At 41.3% G+C, this 19,730-nt stretch overlaps 1 protein-coding gene across 1 annotated transcript in view; it reads left to right on the forward strand.

The window, feature by feature from the left end:
* Positions 1–19,730, forward strand: part of ASB3 (ankyrin repeat and SOCS box containing 3) — a 623,585-nt gene that overhangs the window by 448,137 nt on the left and 155,718 nt on the right. Inside the window, exon 7 of the mRNA XM_053712695.1 lies at positions 6,550–6,801. Within this exon, the coding sequence (XP_053568670.1) occupies positions 6,550–6,801 (252 nt within the window). The remainder of the gene's footprint in view (positions 1–6,549; positions 6,802–19,730) is intronic.

A 19,730-nucleotide genomic window follows, 5' to 3' on the forward strand; every position in this document is an offset into this window, starting at 1 on the left:
ATGGGCATTGCCCTTAAAAGGGCAGTTAGCTCTTTTGCGGCCCAAACCCTAACCTAAAAATAAAACCCACCCAATACACCCTTAAAAAAATCCTAACACTAACCCCCTGAAGATCGACTTACTGTTCTGAAGACCGGACATCCATCCTCAAGGAAGCGGCAGAAGTTTTCATCCAAAGGGCCGAAGTCCTCAACGAAGCCGGGAGAAGTCTTCATCCAAGCCGGGCGAAGTGGTCCTCCAGACGGGCAGAAATCTTCATCCAGACGGCATCTTCTATCTTCAACCATCCGACGCGGAGCGGGTCCATCTTCAAGACATCAGACGCGGAGCATCCTCTTCATCCGACGACTACCCGACGAATGAAGGTTCCTTTAAGTGATGTCATCCAAGATGGCGTCCCTTAGGTTCTGATTGGCTGATAGAATTCTATCAGCCAATCGTAATTAAGGTAGAAAAAATCCTATTGACTGATCCAATCAGCCAATCGGATTGAGCTTGAATTCTATCAGTTGATTGGAACAGCCAATAGAATGCAAGCTAAATCCTATTGGCTGATTGGGTCAGCCAATAGTATTGAACTTCAATCATATTGACTGATTGCATCAGCCAATATGATTTTTTTCTACCTTAATTCCAATCGGCTGATAGAATTCTATCAGCCAATCGGAATCTAAGGGACGCCATCTTGGATAACGTCACTTAAAGGAACCTTCATTCATCGGATAGTCGTCAGATGAAGAGGATGCTCCGCGTCGGATGTCTTGAAGATGGACCCGCTCCACGTCGGATGGATAAAGATAGAATATGCCGTCTAGATGAAGACTTCTGCCCGTCTGGAGGACCACTTCGCCCGGCTTTGATGAAGATTTCCCCCGGCTTCTTTGAGGACTGGTTGGATGAAGACTTCTACTGCTTCCTTGAGGTTGGATGTCTGGTCTTCAGAACTGTAAGTCGATCTTCAGGGGGTTAGTGTTAGGTTTTTTAAGGGTGTATCGGGTGGGTTTTATTTTTAGGTTAGGGTTTGGGCCGCATAAGAGCTAACTGCCCTTTTAAGGGCAATGCCCATCCAAATGCCCTTTTCAGGGAAATGGGGAGCTTAGGTTTTTTTAGATAGTATTTTATTTGGGGGGTTGGTTGTGTGGATGGTGGATTTTACTGTTGGGGGGGGTTTGTTTGTATTTTTTTTACAGGTAAAAGAGCTGATTACTTTTGCGCAATGCCCCGCAAAAGGCCCTTTTAAGGGCTATTGGTAGCTTAGTTTAGGCTAGGGTTTTTTTATTTTTTTTATTTTGGGGGGCTTTTTTTTATTTTGAGAGGGCTATTAGATTAGGTGTAATTAGTTTAAATATCTTGTAATTTGTTCATTATTTTCCGTAATTTAGTAATTTTGTTTTTTTTTTTGTACTTTAGCTAATTTAATTTATTTAATTGTTGTTAATTTAGTAAATTTATTTAATTATAGTGTAGTGTTAGGTGTTATTGTAACTTAGGTTAAGTTTTATTTTACAGGTACTTTTGTATTTATTTTAGCTAGGTAGTTATTAAATAGTTAATAACTATTTAATAACTATTCTACCTAGTTAAAATAAATACAAACTTGCCTGTAAAATAAAAATAAACCACAAGATAGCTACAATGTAACTATTAGTTATATTGTAGCTATCTTAGGGTTTATTTTATAGGTAAGTATTTAGTTTTAAATAGGAATAATTTAGTTAATGATAGGAATATTTAGTTACATTTATTTAAATTATATTTAAGTTAGGGGGTGTTAGGGTTAGATTTAGGTTTAGGGGTTAATACATTTAGTATAGTGGCAGCGACGTTGGGGGTGGCAGATTAGGGGTTAATAAATGTAGGTAGGTGGCGTCGATGTTAGGGACGGCAGATTAGAGGTTAATAATATTTAACAAGGTGGGAGTGCGGTGGTTTAGGGGTTAATATGTTTATTAAAGTGGCGGCGACGTTGGAGGCAGCAGATTAGGGGTTAATAAATGTAGGTAGGTGTCGGCGATGTTGGGGGCGGCAGATTAGGGGTTAATAAATATTATGTAGGTGTTGACGATGTTGGGGGCAGCAGATTAGGGGTTCATAAGTATAATGTAGGTGGCGGCGGTGGCCGGAGCGGCAGATTAGGGGTTAATAAATATAATGTTGTGTCGGTGGCGGCAGATTAGGGTTAATAAGTGTAATATTAGGGGTGTTTAGACTCGGGTTCATTTTAGGGTGTTAGGTGTAGACATAAATTTTGTTTCCCCATAGGAATCAATCGGGCTGCGTTACTGAGTTTTATGTTGCTTTTTTGCAGGTGTTAGACTCTCCCCGTTGATTCCTATGGGGAAGTCGTGCACGAGCACGTACGACCAGCTCACCACTAACTTAAGCAGCGCTGGTATTGGAGTGCAGTAAGGAGCACAATTTTGCTCAACGCTCATTTCTTGTCTTTTAACGCCGGGTTTATAAAAACGAGAGTTTGTTGTGATATCCTCTCTTTCGGGTGGTAGGTGACTCTAGAAGAGAGCTCCTTGGTGCCACAAACCAAAGTATGTTTTTTGGAGACGATCATAGATTCGATATCCATCTAGATTTTCTGACGGAAGTCAGAAAATTCAAACTTCTTGCTGCCTGTCTTTCTCTTCAGTCCTCTATCCGTCCCTCAGTGGTACTGTGTATGAAAGTTATTAGGCTAATGTTGGTCTTTTGCTCGTTTCCATCCTCTACAGTTATGTATGCCCAGACAATGGAACAGAGAAAAGAGGAACAGGCTGGGAACCAGGAGACCTAGGTTCAGATCTGGGCTTGGCTGTTACAGTCTACTATAGGTGGTAATGAACCTAAGGGGTGCAACTTTGTCATTACGTTTGGACATTTTCCTCTCTCAGAGTATAGTCTTATATATCCGGACGAGAGGGTCCCTGTCCTGGTGGCTTTCTCAGGCCCATCTGTCTCAGGGTTCATGCTTCCTGAATCCATCTTGAGAGCTTGCCTTTTGTGCTGGATAACAGTCTGTTTTTATTAGGCGCTAGTGACACACTTGCACCATTATCTGATTGGTTGTGCTTCCTGTCCCTCACAGACTCACGGACCAATTAGATAATGCAAAAATGTCCGAGGGCAGATACGCTCCAGTGCGCTCTGTTCTAATCAGAGCCTTGGGCGCCGCAACCGCGCATGGGAATCTAACCATGGGTCCCACCCCCCCCACAACATTCTTTTACCCGCATATTGTCCGAGAGCCTGCAAAAGCACAGTAGTGGGGGATGGGAACCATGGTTAGGTTCCAAGAGGCGGTTGCATCGCCCGAGGCTCTGATTAGAAGAGAGCGCTCTGGAGCGTATCTGCCCTCGGCTTATCTGATTAGTCCATGTGTACGTGTGGGACAGGAAGCAGAACCAATCAGATAATATTTTAAGTGTGTCGCTAGCGCCTTGTCTGTTTTTCCTTTTAGAGCTCAGGGAATTTGGACTCAGAAGGAGTCGGTCCTTCCTATAAATATCCTAGAGTTGAGAGCAATCTTCAATGCTCTGATAACTTGGCCTCAACTGAATTTGGTCTGGTTTATCTGATTTCATACAGTCATCATGTCTTCGGGGGCGTATATAATTCTCTAGGGGGGCGGGGTTACTGAGTTCCTTAGCAATGAAGAAGGTGACTCGCATTCTTCATTGGGTGGAGTCTCTCAATTGTCACTTTTATGCCATCCACATCCCAGAGGTGATCATCTGGGAAGCGGCTGATGTTACCTTGTGGTTAGCTTTGTGGCTTTGCAACTCAAAGGTTGTTCGTTCGTAGCTAGCTGCTGGCGCTCGATGTACCTTTAGATCAGAAAGTCTTCACCGTGATTACCCTCAGGTGGGGAATTCCCGAGCTGGATATTATGGCGTCTCGTTCTACATGCCATACTTCCAAGGTACGGTTTGAGATCAAGGGAGATCCGCATGTGGTTTTAGTAGACGCTCTGGCGGTTCCATGGGACTATGGTCTAATTTTTCATCTATTTGCTCTCCTTCCTCGTGTGATAGCCCATTTCAGACAGAAGTGGGCTTCGGTGATTCTAATCGCTCCAGCTTGGCCTCACAGAATTTGGTTTGCGGATCTGATGTAGATGTCGTCATTTCCCTTATACTTCAGGGTCCTTTCCTACATCCAAACCTATATTCTCTGAAGCTGACGGTTTGGAGACTGATTGCCTAGTCTTGTCTAGACATGTTTTTTCCAATAAGTTTTCCATAAGGTGTGGTGTTCATACCTTTTATGTGCGAATCTAGGGTTTTTTTTTTGATTCCCCGCATTCTGTCCTTTCTTCAGGAGAGCCTGGAGAAAGGCTTGTCAATGTCTGCTTTGTCGATTATTTTGCATTAACGTCTGGCAGACTTGCCAGGCGTTCAATCCTTTGTTTAGGCCTTGGCCAGAATCAGGCATTTGTTCAAACCTGTTGCTCCGCCATGGAGTTAATTTTGTTATTGTGGTTCTGCAGCTTGCTATGCACTCTGTTGATATTAAGTTATTATCTTGGAAAGTTTTGTTTTGTCTCGCTTTTTCTTCTGCTCATAGAATTTCTGAACTATTGGCTCTGCAGTGTGATCCCCCTTACCTTATTTTCATGCGGATAAGGCGGTCCTTTGTACTAAGTTGGAATTTTTTACTAAGGTGGTCTCGGACCACAATATCAATCAGGAAATTGTCGTTCCTTCGTTTTCAACACTCTTGTGCCCCTTTTTGTTGTGTTCTTTGGTAAACGGTAAGGGGAAAAAGTGCCACTTCTACTTTTTCTTTTTTGGTTGAGAAGTGTTGTTCGGTTGGCTTTTGAGAAAGCTAGAAAACAGCCTCCTGAGAGAATTATGGCTCATCCCTCTAGGGCTGTCTCTTCTTATCGGTCCATTAAGAATAGGGCTTCTGTGGAATGGGTCTGTGGGGAGGCCGCTTTGTCATCGTTGCATACTTTTTCAGAATTTTACAGATAATGTGTTTTTGCCTCAGCTGAGGCTTCTTTTGGGAGGAAAGTTCTTCAAGCGGTGTTGCCTTCTGTTTAGGTCCGCCTGTCTTGTTCTCCATCCCTTCCATTCTGTGTCCTCTAGTTGGGTATTGGTTCCCACTAGTAATTGAATGGATTTGTGGACTCTCCATGCCATTGGAAAGAAAACTAAGTTTATGCTTACCTGATAAATGTATTTTCATTCCTGGCATGGAGAGTCCACGAACCGCCCTTAATTTCATTGTAAGACGGCTTTTGTCACTTTTTAAACCTCAGGCACCTCTTTACCCATGTGTCCTCTTCTCTTTCCATATTTCTTCGGCTGAATGACTGGGGGTTTATGGGAAGTGGGAGTGATACTTAACAGCTTTGCTGGGGTGTTCTTTACCTCCTGGTGGCCAGGAGTTGAATTTCCACTAGTAATTGAATGGATTTTTGGACTCTCCATGCTAGGAAAGAAAATAATTTATAAGGTAAGCATACATTTAGTTTTTATATATTATATATAAGTTTATATTTTACCCACTATTTCTGACTGCTGAGTATGTATATGTATGTATATATGTGTGTATATATATATATATATATATATATATATATATATACACATACATACAGTCGTATGCAAAACTTTAGGCACCCCTGACAATTTCCATGATTTTCATTTATAAGCAATTGGGTGTTTGGATCAGCAATTTCATTTTCATCTATCAAATAACTGAAGGACACAGTAATATTTCAGTAGTGAAATTAGGTTTATTGGATTAACAGAAAATGTGCAATATGAAGAAAAAAATATATTCTAATGGAATGCAGTAGAGTTGTTGAATTCTTGAAAGGCAAAGTATTACTGGAATTTACTCATCGCAAAACCATTTGAAAACCCTGTGAATACGACATTTTCTAATGGACTAGAATAGCCTTTAACCCTTTGGCTGCTAAGCCAATTCCCACCTGGGTGCTAATATTTAATTTTTTTTATCTTTGAAATTTTTGAAAACATTTTTTTCAACTTTTTTTTTTTTTTTTACAGACCCCCAAGACTTACACTGTTGGAAAAGCTTGGTTAAGCGATTACCTTTCCAACAATGGGTCTTGGGGGTCTGTAGCTGCTTAGATGCCTGAGATACAGACTTCTAAACAGCATGCCCCCTCCTCCTATACTTAACATTGTTAAGTATAAATAAAGTTGCGCTGTGACATCATCACGTAAATGCGCGTGACGTCACCGCGCATCACGTGAAGCCCCGGCGATGCCTGTCACTCTACAGGCACGATCGCCGGGGTAGGAGCAGTAAGGAGCCCCCAGATCTCCCTCAAGGTGGGAGAGTGCTCATGATTGCTCTGAGCCGTCATTAGCACCAGAGTGAGAAACTCTGTGACGGCTCAGAGCCGTCATTAGCACTCAAAGGGTTAATTTCAAAACCCCATCTAAACCCAATGTGTTTTCCTAATATGTTCTAATGGATTAGAATAAACCCTGGTATGTTTGTGTATAATTCTTTAGAACAAATGATCATTATTTGTTCATAATATAGCACTTTGGTAATTTAAATATTTCTTTTTTATTATAGAAACTTTGGAATGGCGTCTTTGCTTCTCAGATTTGGATTCAGATTGACAAGCAGATATTTGCTAAATTGTTTGGAGTACAATATTTTAGGTTTGTTTCGCTACTTTCTAAACCAGCGGTGCCCATTGCCATCAGGAAATGAGATAGATGAACTAAAGCTACATGCATATAAAATGCATTATGATACGAAAGAGTTTCTGCCATATTTACTCCTGGCTGGATTCAATCCCTTAAATTTGATGGACAGCGTATGGTAAGCTATTTTATACTCTTTTTGTTGCATTTTAAATAGGGCTGATACACACACACACACCATCCCTAGTCATGCAGGCACATGACAAGCTGTAGTTTCAGGAAGGTAGAAAGAGAAAGGGTCAAAATACTCCATACACTGTTAATGATATGCAAAAAATGTTGGGGATATATGTGTAGTGGCAGTCTACAATTTAGATCTCCTATTCATGATTGGTGAAAATCAGACACCCAACCCCTCCACAACCTTGTCAATGTATGGTTTTCTAGTGGTACCCTGAAAAAACTTATGGTGCCCATATCCACCCAACTACTGTGCACCAGGGATTGCCCAGATTCCTTTTGAGGTCAGCATGGCCACAGTGGAACAGGGCATTAAGCAACCTAAAGCACCTTCCAAAACCCTTGCAATTAAAGCCCACAAACCTCTGAAGCAAGCCAGGCCGCAGAAGGTCCCAATAGCTACTTCTTAAAGTTTAAAGCCATTGACTGGTAGAGATTTAACCATTCACAAACCATGTTTTGCTTCCAGTGCATAAGCACACAAAGATACATGCATGCCAAATCATTAATCAATGTGTCCTAGGTTTGTGACATGCAACAAAGTGGATGAAAACACTGGGTTCAGTGTGTCTGACCTGTAGATGAATAGTATTTAACCCTTGTGTGTATGAGTGTGGGTGCCATGCAGCAAGAGAAGTTGGTGTGTTCTTTGCATATGTATGTGTGCGTATTTCATGCACATGCCTACATGTGTACACGCAAAAACACACATCATGAACCTTTCTGATTTTAAAATGTTTGACCTGGCTTTTCAATATAAAAAGAAAAAAACAGTTGTCAGACCCTAGATAGGAGAATCTTCCCAGTAACTGATGCGTTTGTACTCTAACTGCTTGTTAATGTGAAGATAGTGGACACAGAAATATATTAGTTATAGTGAAAAGCAGGTAATACTTATAAAGAATATACATTAAAGTAGATCTATTATTTGGTTCTTATTTTTTTAACCATGTGCAAAACGATTAAGAATAATTATGTGTACAACTATTGCATACCACCTTTCCAATTATTTTATGTTGAATAATTTATTAAAATGACATGATACCTAAATGTTGAAGCTCTTGAAAGTGATGCAGCACGGCGAAAATATCATGTGAACATCTCATGTAAAAAAGGAAGATATTTTACCAAAGAATTTCTTCAATAACCACATTCTATTGTAGAGGGACTTAAAGCAGCCAATACATATGCTTGTCTCAGGACTTGCAAGAGAGTTTGCATCTGGCATGTGCAGGCACAGTGCTATTTCCCTCCACAGCTTAATGAAGTTTACTATTTAAATTTCAGTGAAAACTGATGAAATCGCAGTAAAGCAAGTGTGACATCAGCACTGATTGTCTGTTGTTGTTTTTTCTTTTTCATAAGATGGTGAGAGTCCACAAACCATCACATGTGGGATTAAAGTCCAGTCCTAGAGGAGGTGGCAAAACACCCCACAAAACAGAACTCTAATCACTCCCACTTTCCTATGATTCCTTAGTCATTTGTTTGCATTTAGCAGACCAGTGTGAGACAGAGGGGTGTACAGGAGTACAACTGGCAGTGAGAGTCATTCTTCTTCTGGGAGTTTGTCACTAGCTGGCCTCTGGTGTCACTTGGATTTATACTTCAGCCTCCTCCTGTTACACTTGCCTATGTACTCCTGATCTAGATCTTGTGTCAGTGCATACTACACAGGATTGACTCTTCTACTGGAAGCAGGTCTCCTGCAGCTTGGAACAGAATTAGGGGTTCTATTTAAACCATTTCCTTACTCCAAAGATAGAAGGGACTTACAGGTTGTTCTTGGGTTTCTTAAAGTTCCAACTTTCAAAATGAAGATTCACACTATATTACTTTTAATTCAGGAGGGTCAATTTATGTCTACAATAGACCCCAAAGGCCGAACCTTTTTTCACTTTCTGTGATGTGATTTTTTTTTAGTGAAAATGTTTCTGCAGGTCATTTTAAAATGAATACACACAATTTCACACACAGACACATACCCACTCTGCCTCACACACTCGCTCTCACACACACTCTGGGTAAAATTTGCTTTGTGCAATTTTCTCCTGCTGTGGAATAACAAAATTGAATGCACTAAAATGAATATATACATTGACAAATTTTCTTCTGTATGTTTAAACAAGAGATCTCTATAGAACTGAGTTCACTGTCTTATAGGAACACTGAACCCACATTTTTTTCTTTCGTGATTCAGATAGAGCATGTAATTTTAAGTGACTTTCTAATTTACACCTATTATCAATTTTTCTTCGTTCTCTTGCTTTCTTTATTTGAAAAAGAAGGCATTTAAGCTATTTTTTTGGTTCAGGACCATGGAAAGCACGTTTATTGGTGGGTGAATTTATCCACCAATCAGCAAGAACAACCCAGTTTGTTCACCAAAAATTTCAAATAAAGATATCAAGAGAATGAAGACAATTTGATAATAGGAGTCAATTAGAAAGTTGCTTAAAATTGCATGCTCTATATATGTGTGTGTGTGGTTTTTTGTTTGTTTTGTTTTTTCAATATCACAAGGATAACATTCCCCATCTTACTAAAGTCCAAGGTATTTTAAAATATCTTAAGAATAAATTTGTAACATATTGGAATGTGGCTTTATGGGAATTTTTTCATATCAGAAATCATATTAAATATATTATAACACACCAAGGGCGCGATCCGATATACGGCGCAGGTTTCGACGCAAGCGTGGAAACCTGCGCCGCCCTTAGTTTCAGCTCGCAACTCGAGCTATCCCATATACGGCGCCGTCAGATGCTAAAGTGCCGTAAGTCTGACAAACTAGCAATGTCCAGAAATCTGCATAAGTACAAATTTCTGGAGTTGCCAGTGACTTACGGCACTTTAGAAACTGCCGGCGCCTACAAAAACTGACTAAAGTATTAAATCTCCCATACTGTCTAACACGCCTCCCAAACATAGCCCGACACGTATACCCCTCTATCCGCTATCCCCCCCCTCACTCGCCTAATAATAAATGTATCAACCCCTAAACCGCCGCTCCCGGACCCCGCCGCACCTAATAAAGTTATTAACCCCTAAACTGCCGCTCCCGGACCCCGCCGCCACCTACATTAACTACCCCCTAATGTGAGCCCCTTACTCCGCTGCCACCTACATTACCTACCCCCTAATGTGAGCCCCTTACTCAGCCGCCACCTAAATTACCTACCCCCTAATGTGAGGCCCTTACACTGCCGCCACCTACATTACCTACCCCCTAATGTGAGCCCCTTACTCCGCCGCCACCTACATTACCTACCCCCTAATGTGAGCTCCTACCCCGCCGCCAGCTATATTACCTACCCCCTAATGTGAGCTCCTTACACCGCCGCAACCTACATTACCTACCCCCTAATGTGAGCTCCTACCCCGTCGCCAGCTATATTAAAATGATTAACCCCTAATTTAATCCCCCTACACCGCCGCCAGCTATATTAAATACATTAACCCCTAATCTAATCCCCCTACACCGCCGCCACCTATATTTACCCTAATTATATTAGGGTTAATATAGTTATTATATTATATATATTAACTATATTAACCCTAATTATATTAGGGTTAATATAGTTATTATATTATATATATTAACTTTATTAACCCTATCTAACTCTAACACCCCTAACTTAATTATTATTGAAATAAATATAAATAATATTAACTAAATTATTCCTATTTAAATCTAAATACTTACCTATAAAATAAACCCTAAGATAGCTACAATATAATTAATAATTACATTGTAGCTATTTTACGGTTTATACTTATTTTACAGGTAACTTGGTATTTATTTTAACTAGGTACAATAGATATTAAATAGTTAATAACTATTTAATAGCTACCTAGTTAAAATAATTACCAATTTACCTGTAAAATAAATCCTAACCTAAGTTACAAATACACCTAAACTATCAATAAATTAAATAAACTACAAATATCTAAACTAAAATACAATTAAATACACTAAACTAAATTACAAAAACAAACACTAAATTACAAAAAATAAAAAAAGATTACAAGAATGTTAAGCTACTTACACCTAATCTAAGCCCCCTAATAAAATAATAAAGCCCTCCAAAATAAAAAAAATGCCCTACCCTATTCTAAATTAAAAAGTAACCAGCTCTTTTACCAGCCCTTAAAAGGGCTTTTTGCGGGGCATTTCCCCAAAGTAATCACCTCTTTTGTCTGTAAAAAAAAACACAATACCACCCCCCAACATTACAACCCACCACCCACATACCCCTACTCTAAACCCACCCAAACCCCCCTTAAAAAACCTAACACTAACCCCCAGAAGATCTCCCTACCTTGAGTCGTCTTTACCCAGCCGGGCCGAACTCTTCATCCAGATGTGGTCCTCCATCCCGGCGATGTCTTCATCCAAGCGGCAAAGAAGAGGTCTTCCATCCCGGCGATGTCTTCCTCCAAGCGGCATCTTCAATCTTCTTTCTTCCGGTTTCTTCTGACCTCCGACGCCGAACATCCAGCTGGCCCGATGACTGAACGACGAATGAAGTTTCCTTTAAATGACGTCATCCAAGATGGCATCCCTCGAATTCCGATTGGCTGATAGGATTCTATCAGCCAATCGGAATTAAGGTAAGAAAATCTGATTGGCTGATTCAATCAGCCAATCAGATTCAAGTTCAATCCGATTGGCTGATCCAATCAGCCAATCAGATTGAGCTCGCATTCTATTGGCTGATCGGAACAGCCAATAGAATGTGAGCTCAATCTGATTGGCTGATTGGATCAGCCAATCGGATTGAACTTGAATCTGATTGGCTGATTGGATCAGCCAATCAGATTTTCTTACCTTAATTCCGATTGGCTGATAGAATCCTATCAGCCAATCGGAATTCGAGGGACGCCATCTTGGATGACGTCATTTAAAGGAAACTTCAGTCGTCGGGCCAGCTGGATGTTCCGCGTCAGAGGTCGGAAGAAGCCGGAAGAAAGAAGATTGAAGATGCCACTTGGAGGAAGACTTCGCCCCGATGGACGACCTCTTCTTTGCCGCTTGGATGAAGACATCGCCGGGATGGAAGACCTCTTCTTTGCCGCTTGGATGAAGACATCGCCGGGATGGAAGACCTCTTCTTTGCCGCTTGGATGAAGACATCGCCGGGATGGAGGACCACATCTGGATGAAGAGTTCGGCCCGGCTGGTTGAAGACGACTCAAGGTAGGGAGATCTTCTGTGGGGTTAGTGTTAGGTTTTTTTAAGGGGGGTTTGGGTGGGTTTAGAGTAGAGGTATGTGGGTTGTAATGTTGGGGGTGGTATTGTGTTTTTTTTTACAGGCAAAAGAGCTGATTACTTTGGGGAAATGCCCCGCAAAAAGCCCTTTTAAGGGCTGGTAAAAGAGCTGGTTACTTTCTCTTGTAAGGTGTATCCAGTCCACGGATCATCCATTACTTGTGGCATATTCTCATTCCCAACAGGAAGTTGCAAGAGGACACCCACAGCAGAGCTGTCTATATAGCTCCTCCCCTAACTGCCATATCCAGTCATTCTCTTGCAACTCTCAACAAACATGGAGGTAGTAAGAGAGAAGTGGTGAAATGTAGCTGTTATTTTGCTTCAATCAAAAGTTTATTATTTTTAAATGGTACCAGAGTTGTACTATTTTGTTCCAGGCAGAAAAATAGAAGAATCTGCCTGTGATTTCTATGATCTTAGCAGGTTGTAACTAAGATCCATTGCTGTTCTCACACATGACTGAAGAGAGAGATAACTTCAGCGGGGGAATGGCGTGCAGGTTATCCTGCTATGAGGTATGTGCAGTTAAGATTTTTCTAGAAGATATGAATGCTAGAAAATGCTGCTGATGCCAAATTTATGTAAGGTAAGCCTGAATACAGTGATTTAATAGCGACTGGTATCATGCTTACTTTCTGAGGTAATACTCTTTTATATTTACAATATAAAACGTTTGCTGGCATGTTTAAACTTTTTTATATATACTTTAGTGATAAAACTTTATTGGGGCCTAGTTTTTTCCACATGGCTGGCTTAAATTTGCCTAGAAACAGTTTCCTGAGGCTTTCCACTGTGTTACTATGAGTGGGAGGGGCCTAATTTAGCGCTTTTTTACGCAGTAACTTTTACAGACTGAGACATCCAGCTTCCTCCAGGAGTCCCCTGAATGCTATAGGACATCTCTAAAGGGCTCTTAGGCTTTCCAAAATCGTTTGTTGGGGAAGGTAGGCCCACAGCAAGGCTGTGGCAGTTTTGGTGTGACTGTTAAAAAATGTCTATATCGTTTTTTTGATCCGTTTTTTGAACTAAGGGGTTAATCATCCATTTGCAAGTGGGTGCAATGCTCTGTTAGCTTATTATACACACTGTAAAAATTTCGTTTGATTTACTGCCTTTTTTCACTGTTTTTCAAATTCTGACAAAATTTGTTTCTCTTAAAGGCACAGTACAGTTTCTTATATTTGCTTGTTAACTTGATTTAAAGTGTTTTCCAAGCTTGCTAGTCTCATTGCTAGTCTGTACAAACATGTCTGACATAGAGGAAACTCTGTGTTCATTATGTTTAAAAGCCATTGTGGAACCCCCTCTTAGAATGTGTACCAAATGTACTGATTTCACTTTAAACAATAAAGATCATATTCTGTCTTTAAAAAATTTATCACCAGAGGAATCTGACGAGGGGGAAGTTATGCCGACTAACTCTCCCCACGTGTCAGATCCTTTGACTCCCGTTCAAGGGACTCACGCTCAAATGGCGCCAAGTACATCTAGGGCGCCCATAGCGTTTACTTTACAAGACATGGCGGCAGTCATGGATAATACACTGTGAGCGGTATTAGCCAGACTACCTGAATTTAGAGGAAAGCGAGATAGCTCTGGAGTTAGACGAAATACAGAGCATACTGACGCTTTAAGAGCTATGTCTGATACTGCCTCACAATATGCAGAAGCTGAAGAAGGAGAGCTTCTTTCTGTGGGTGATGTTTCTGACTCAGGGAAGATAATGCAACCTGATTCTGATATCTCTACATTTAAATTTAAGCTTGAACACCTCCGCGTGTTACTCAGGGAGGTTTTAGCTGCTCTGAATGACTGTGATACAATTGCAGTGCCAGAGAAATTGTGTAGACTGGATAAATACTATGCAGTGCTGGTGTGCACTGATGTTTTTCCAATACCTAAAAGGTTTACAGAAATTATTACTAAGGAATGGGATAGACCAGGTGTGCCGTTCTCTCCCCCTCCTATTTTTAGAAAAATGTTTCCAATAGACGCCACCACACGGGACTTATGGCAGACAGTTCCTAAGGTGGAGGGAACAGTTTCTACTCTAGCAAAGCGTACTACTATCCCTGTCGAGGACAGTTGTGCTTTCTTAGATCCAATTTATAAAAAGTTAGAGGGTTACCTTAAGAAAATGTTTATTCAACAAGGTTTTATCCTACAGCCCCTTGCATGCATTGCTCCTGTCACTGCTGCTGCGGCGTTCTGGTTTGAGTCTCTGGAAGAGGCTTTACAGGTAGCGACTCCATTGGATGACATACTTGACAAGCTTAGAGCACTTAAGCTAGCCAATTCTTTTGTTTCTGATGCCATTGTTCATTTGACTAAACTAACGGCTAAGAATTCTGGTTTTGCTATCCAGGCGCGCAGAGCGCTATGGCTTAAATCATGGTCAGCTGACGTTACTTTAAAGTCTAAGCTGCTTAACATTCCCTTCAAGGGGCAGACCCTATTCGGGCCTGGTTTGAAGGAGATTATTGCTGATATCACTGGAGGAAAAGGTCATGCCCTTCCTCAGGATAGGTCCAAATCAAGGGCCAAACAGTCTAATTTTTGTGCCTTTCGAAACTTCAAGGCAAGTGCGGCATCAACTTCCTCTAATGCAAAACAAGAGGGAACTTTTGATCAGTCCAAGATGGTCTGGAGACCTAACCAGACCTGGAACAAGGGTAAGCAGGCCAAAAAGCCTGCTGCTGCCTCTAAGACAGCATGAAGGAACGGCCCCCTATCCGGTAACGGATCTAGTAGGGGGCAGACTTTCGCTCTCCGCTTAGGCGTGGGCAAGAGAGGTCCAGGATCCCTGGGCGTTGGAAATTATATCCCAGGGATATCTTCTGGACTTCAAGGCTTCCCCCCCCAAAAGGGAGATTTCACCTTTCACAATTATCTGCAAACCAGATAAAGAGAGAGGCATTCTTACACTGTGTACAAGACCTCCTAGTTATGGGAGTGATCCATCCAGTTCCAAAGGAGGAACAGGGACAGGGATTTTACTCAAATCTGTTTGTAGTTCCCAAAAAAGAGGGAACCTTCAGACCAATTTTGGATCCAAAGATCTTAAACATATTCCTCAGAGTTCCATCATTCAAGATGGAGACTATTCGTACCATCCTACCTATGATCCAGGAGGGTCAATACATGACTACAGTGGATTTAAAGGATGCTTATCTTCACATTCCGATACACAAAGATCATCATCGGTTTCTCAGGTTTGCCTTCCTAGACAGGCATTACCAGTTTGTAGCTCTTCCCTTTGGGTTAGCTACAGCCCCAAGAATTTTTACGAAGGTTCTGGGGTCGCTTCTGGCGGTCCTAAGGCCGCGGGGCATAGCAGTGGCCCCTTATTTAGACGACATCCTGATTCAGGCGTCAAACTTCCAAATTGCCAAGTCTCATACGGACATAGTGTTGGCATTTCTGAGGTCGCATGGGTGGAAGGTGAACGAGGAAAAGAGTTCTCTATCATTCCTCACAAGAGTTTCCTTCCTAGGGACTCTGATAGATTCTGTAGAAATGAAAATTTACCTGACGGAGTCCAGGTTATCAAAACTTCTAAATTCCTGCCGTGTTCTTTATTCCATTCCTCGCCCTTCGGTGGCTCAGTGCATGGAAGTAATCGGCTTAATGGTAGCGGCAATGGACATAGTGTCGTTTGCACGCCTACATCTCAGACCGCTGCAACTCTGCATGCTCAGTCAGTGGAATGGGGATTACACATATTTGTCCCCTCTACTAAATCTGGATCAAGAGACCAGGGATTCTCTTCTCTGGTGGCTATCTCGGGTCCATCTGTCCAAAGGTATGACCTTTCGCAGGCCAGATTGGACAATTGTAACGACAGATGCCAGCCTTCTAGGTTGGGGTGCAGTCTGGAATTCCCTGAAGGCTCAGGGATCGTGGACTCAGGAGTCACTCCTTCCAATAAACATTCTGGAACTAAGAGCGATATTCAATGCTCTTCAGTCTTGGCCTCAGCTAGCGACAATGAGGTTCATCAAATTTCAGTCGGACAACATCACGACTGTGGCTTACATCAACCATCAAGGGGGAACAAGGAGTTCCCTAGCAATGTTAGAAGTCTCAAAGATAATTCGCTGGGCAGAGATTCACTCTTGCCACCTATCAGCTATCCATATCCCAGGTGTAGAGAACTGGGAGGCGGATTTTCTAAGTCGACAGACTTTTCATCCGGGGGAGTGGGAACTCCATCCGGAGGTGTTTGCACAATTGGTTCATCATTGGGGCAAACCAGAACTGGATCTCATGGCGTCTCGCCAGAATGCCAAGCTTCCTTGTTACGGATCCAGGTCCAGGGACTCCAAGGCAACGCTGATAGATGCTCTAGCAGCGCCTTGGTCCTTCAACCTGGCTTATGTGTTTCCACCGTTTCCTCTGCTCCCTCATCTGATTGCCAAGATCAAGCAGGAGAGAGCATTGGTGATCTTGATAGCGCCTGCGTGGCCACGCAGGACTTGGTATGCAGATCTAGTGGACATGTCATCTTTTCCACCATGGACTCTGCCGCTGAGACAGGACCTTCTACTTCAAGGTCCTTTCAACCATCGAAATCTAATTTCTCTGAGGCTGACTGCCTGGAGATTGAACGCTTGATTTTATCAAAGCGTGGTTTCTCCGAGTCAGTCATTGATACCTTAATTCAGGCACGAAAGCCTGTCACCAGGAAAATCTATCATAAGATATGGCGTAAATATCTTTATTGGTGTGAATCCAAGGGCTACTCATTGAGTAAGGTCAGGGTTCCCAGGATATTATCTTTTCTCCAAGAAGGATTGGAGAAAGGATTGTCAGCTAGTTCCTTAAAGGGACAGATTTCTGCGCTATCTATTCTTTTGCACAAGCGTCTGGCGGATGTCCCAGACGTTCAGGCATTTTGTCAGGCTTTAGTTAGAATCAAGCCTGTGTTTAAACCTGTTGCTCCACCTTGGAGCTTGAATTTGGTTCTTAAAGTTCTTCAGGGGGTTCTGTTTGAACCTCTTCATTCCATAGATATCAAACTTTTATCTTTGAAAGTTCTTTTTTTGGTAGCTATTTCCTCGGCTTGTAGAGTTTCCGAGTTATCTGCCTTACAATGTGATTCTCCTTATCTGATCTTCCATGCAGATAAGGTAGTTCTGCGTACCAAACCTGGGTTTTTACCTAAGGTGGTATCTAATAAGAATATCAATCAAGAGATTGTTGTTCCGTCTTTGTGTCCTAATCCTTCTTCAAAGAAGGAACGTCTATTACACAATCTGGACGTGGTTCGTGCTTTAAAGTTTTACTTACAAGCTACTAAAGATTTTCGTCAAACATCTGCTTTGTTTGTTGTCTACTCTGGACAGAGGAGAGGTCAAAAGGCTTCGGCAACCTCTCTTTCTTTTTGGCTAAGAAGCATAATCCGCTTAGCCTATGAGACTGCTGGCCAGCAGCCTCCAGAAAGGATTACAGCTTATTCTACTAGAGCTGTGGCTTCCACATGGGCCTTTAAAAATGAGGCTTCTGTTGAACAGATTTGCAAGGCGGCGACTTGGTCTTCGCTTCATACTTTTTCAAAATTCTACAAATTTGATACTTTTGCTTCTTCGGAGGCTATTTTTGGGAGAAAGGTTTTACAGGCAGTGGTACCTTCCGTTTAAGTACCTGCCTTGTCCCTCCCTTCATCCGTGTACTTTAGCTTTGGTATTGGTATCCCACAAGTAATGGATGATCCGTGGACTGGATACACCTTACAAGAGAAAACATAATTTATGCTTACCTGATAAATTTATTTCTCTTGTGGTGTATCCAGTCCACGGCCCGCCCTGTCATTTTAAGGCAGGTATTTTTTAATTTTAAACTACAGTCACCACTGCACCCTATGGTTTCTCCTTTCTCTGTTTGTTTTCGGTCGAATGACTGGATATGGCAGCTAGGGGAGGAGCTATATAGACAGCTCTGCTGTGGGTGTCCTCTTGCAACTTCCTGTTGGGAATAAGAATATCCCACAAGTAATGGATGATCCGTGGACTGGATACACCACTATTTAGAATAGGGTAGGGCATTTTTTTATTTTGAGGGGCTTTATTATTTTATTAGGGGGCTTAGATTAGGTGTAAGTAGCTTAACATTCTTGTAAGCTTTTTTTATTTTTTGTAATTTAGTGTTTGTTTTTTTTGTAATTTAATTTAATGTATTTAATTGTATTTTAGTTTAGATATTTGTAGTTTATTTAATTTATTGATAGTGTAGGTGTATTTGTAACTTAGGTTAGGATTTATTTTACAGGTAAATTGGTAATTATTTTAACTAGGTAGCTATTAAATAGTTATTAACTATTTAATAGCTATTGTACCTAGCTAAAATAAATACCAAGTTACCTATAAAATAAGTATAAACCGTAAAATAGCTACAATGTAATTATTAATTATATTGTAGCTATCTTAGGGTTTATTTTATAGGTAAGTATTTAGATTTAAATAGGAATAATTTAGTTAATATTATTAATATTATTTAGATTTATTTTAATAATAATTAAGTTAGGGTGTTAGAGTTAGATAGGGTTAATATAGTTAATATATATATATATATATATATATATATAATATAATAAATATATTAACCCTAATATAATTAGGGTTAATATAGTTAATATATATATAATATAATAACTATATTAACTATATTAACCCTAATATAATTAGGGTTAATATAGTTAATATATATAATATAATAACTATATTAACTATATTAACCCTAATATAATTAGGGTTAATATAGGTGGCGGCGGTGTAGGGGGATTAGATTAGGGGTTAATGTATTTAATATAGCTGGCGGCGGTGTAGGGGGATTAGATTAGGGGTTAATGTATTTAATATAGCTGGCGGCGGTGTAGGGGGATTAGATTAGGGGTTAATGTATTTAATATAGCTGGCGCCGGTGTAGGGGGATTAGATTAGGGGTTAATGTATTTAATATAGCTGGTGGCGGTGTAGGGGGATTAAATTAGGGGTTAATAATTTTAATATAGCTGCCGGCGGGGTAGGAGCTCACATTATGGGGTAGGTAATGTAGGTGGCGGCGGTGTAAGGAGCTCACATTAGGGGGTAGGTAATATAGCTGGCGGCGGGGTAGGAGCTCACATTAGGGGGTAGGTAATGTAGGTGGCGGCGGTGTAAGGAGCTCACATTAGGGGGTAGGTAATGTAGGTGGCGGCGGAGTAAGGGGCTCACATTAGGGGGTAGTTAATGTAGGTGGCTGCGGTGTAAGGAGCTCACATTAGGGGGTAGTTAATGTAGGTGGCGGCGGAGTAAGGGGCTCACATTAGGGGGTAGGTAATGTAGGTGGCGGCGGTGTAAGGGGCTCACATTAGGGGGTAGGTAATGTAGGTGGCTGCGAGGTAGGAGCTCACATTAGGGGGTAGTTAATGTAGGTGGCGGCGGTGTAAGGGGCTCACATTAGGGGGTAGGCAATGTAGGTGGCGGCGGAGTAAGGGGCTCACATTAGGGGGTAGTTAATGTAGGTGGCGGTGGGGTCCGGGAGCGGCGGTTTAGGGGTTAAATACTTTATTAGGGATTGCGGCAGGGGATCGCGGTTGACAGGTAGATAGACAT

The sequence above is a fragment of the Bombina bombina genome, chromosome 4, assembly GCF_027579735.1.
Source record: "Bombina bombina isolate aBomBom1 chromosome 4, aBomBom1.pri, whole genome shotgun sequence".
Taxonomy (NCBI): Eukaryota; Metazoa; Chordata; class Amphibia; order Anura; family Bombinatoridae; genus Bombina; species Bombina bombina.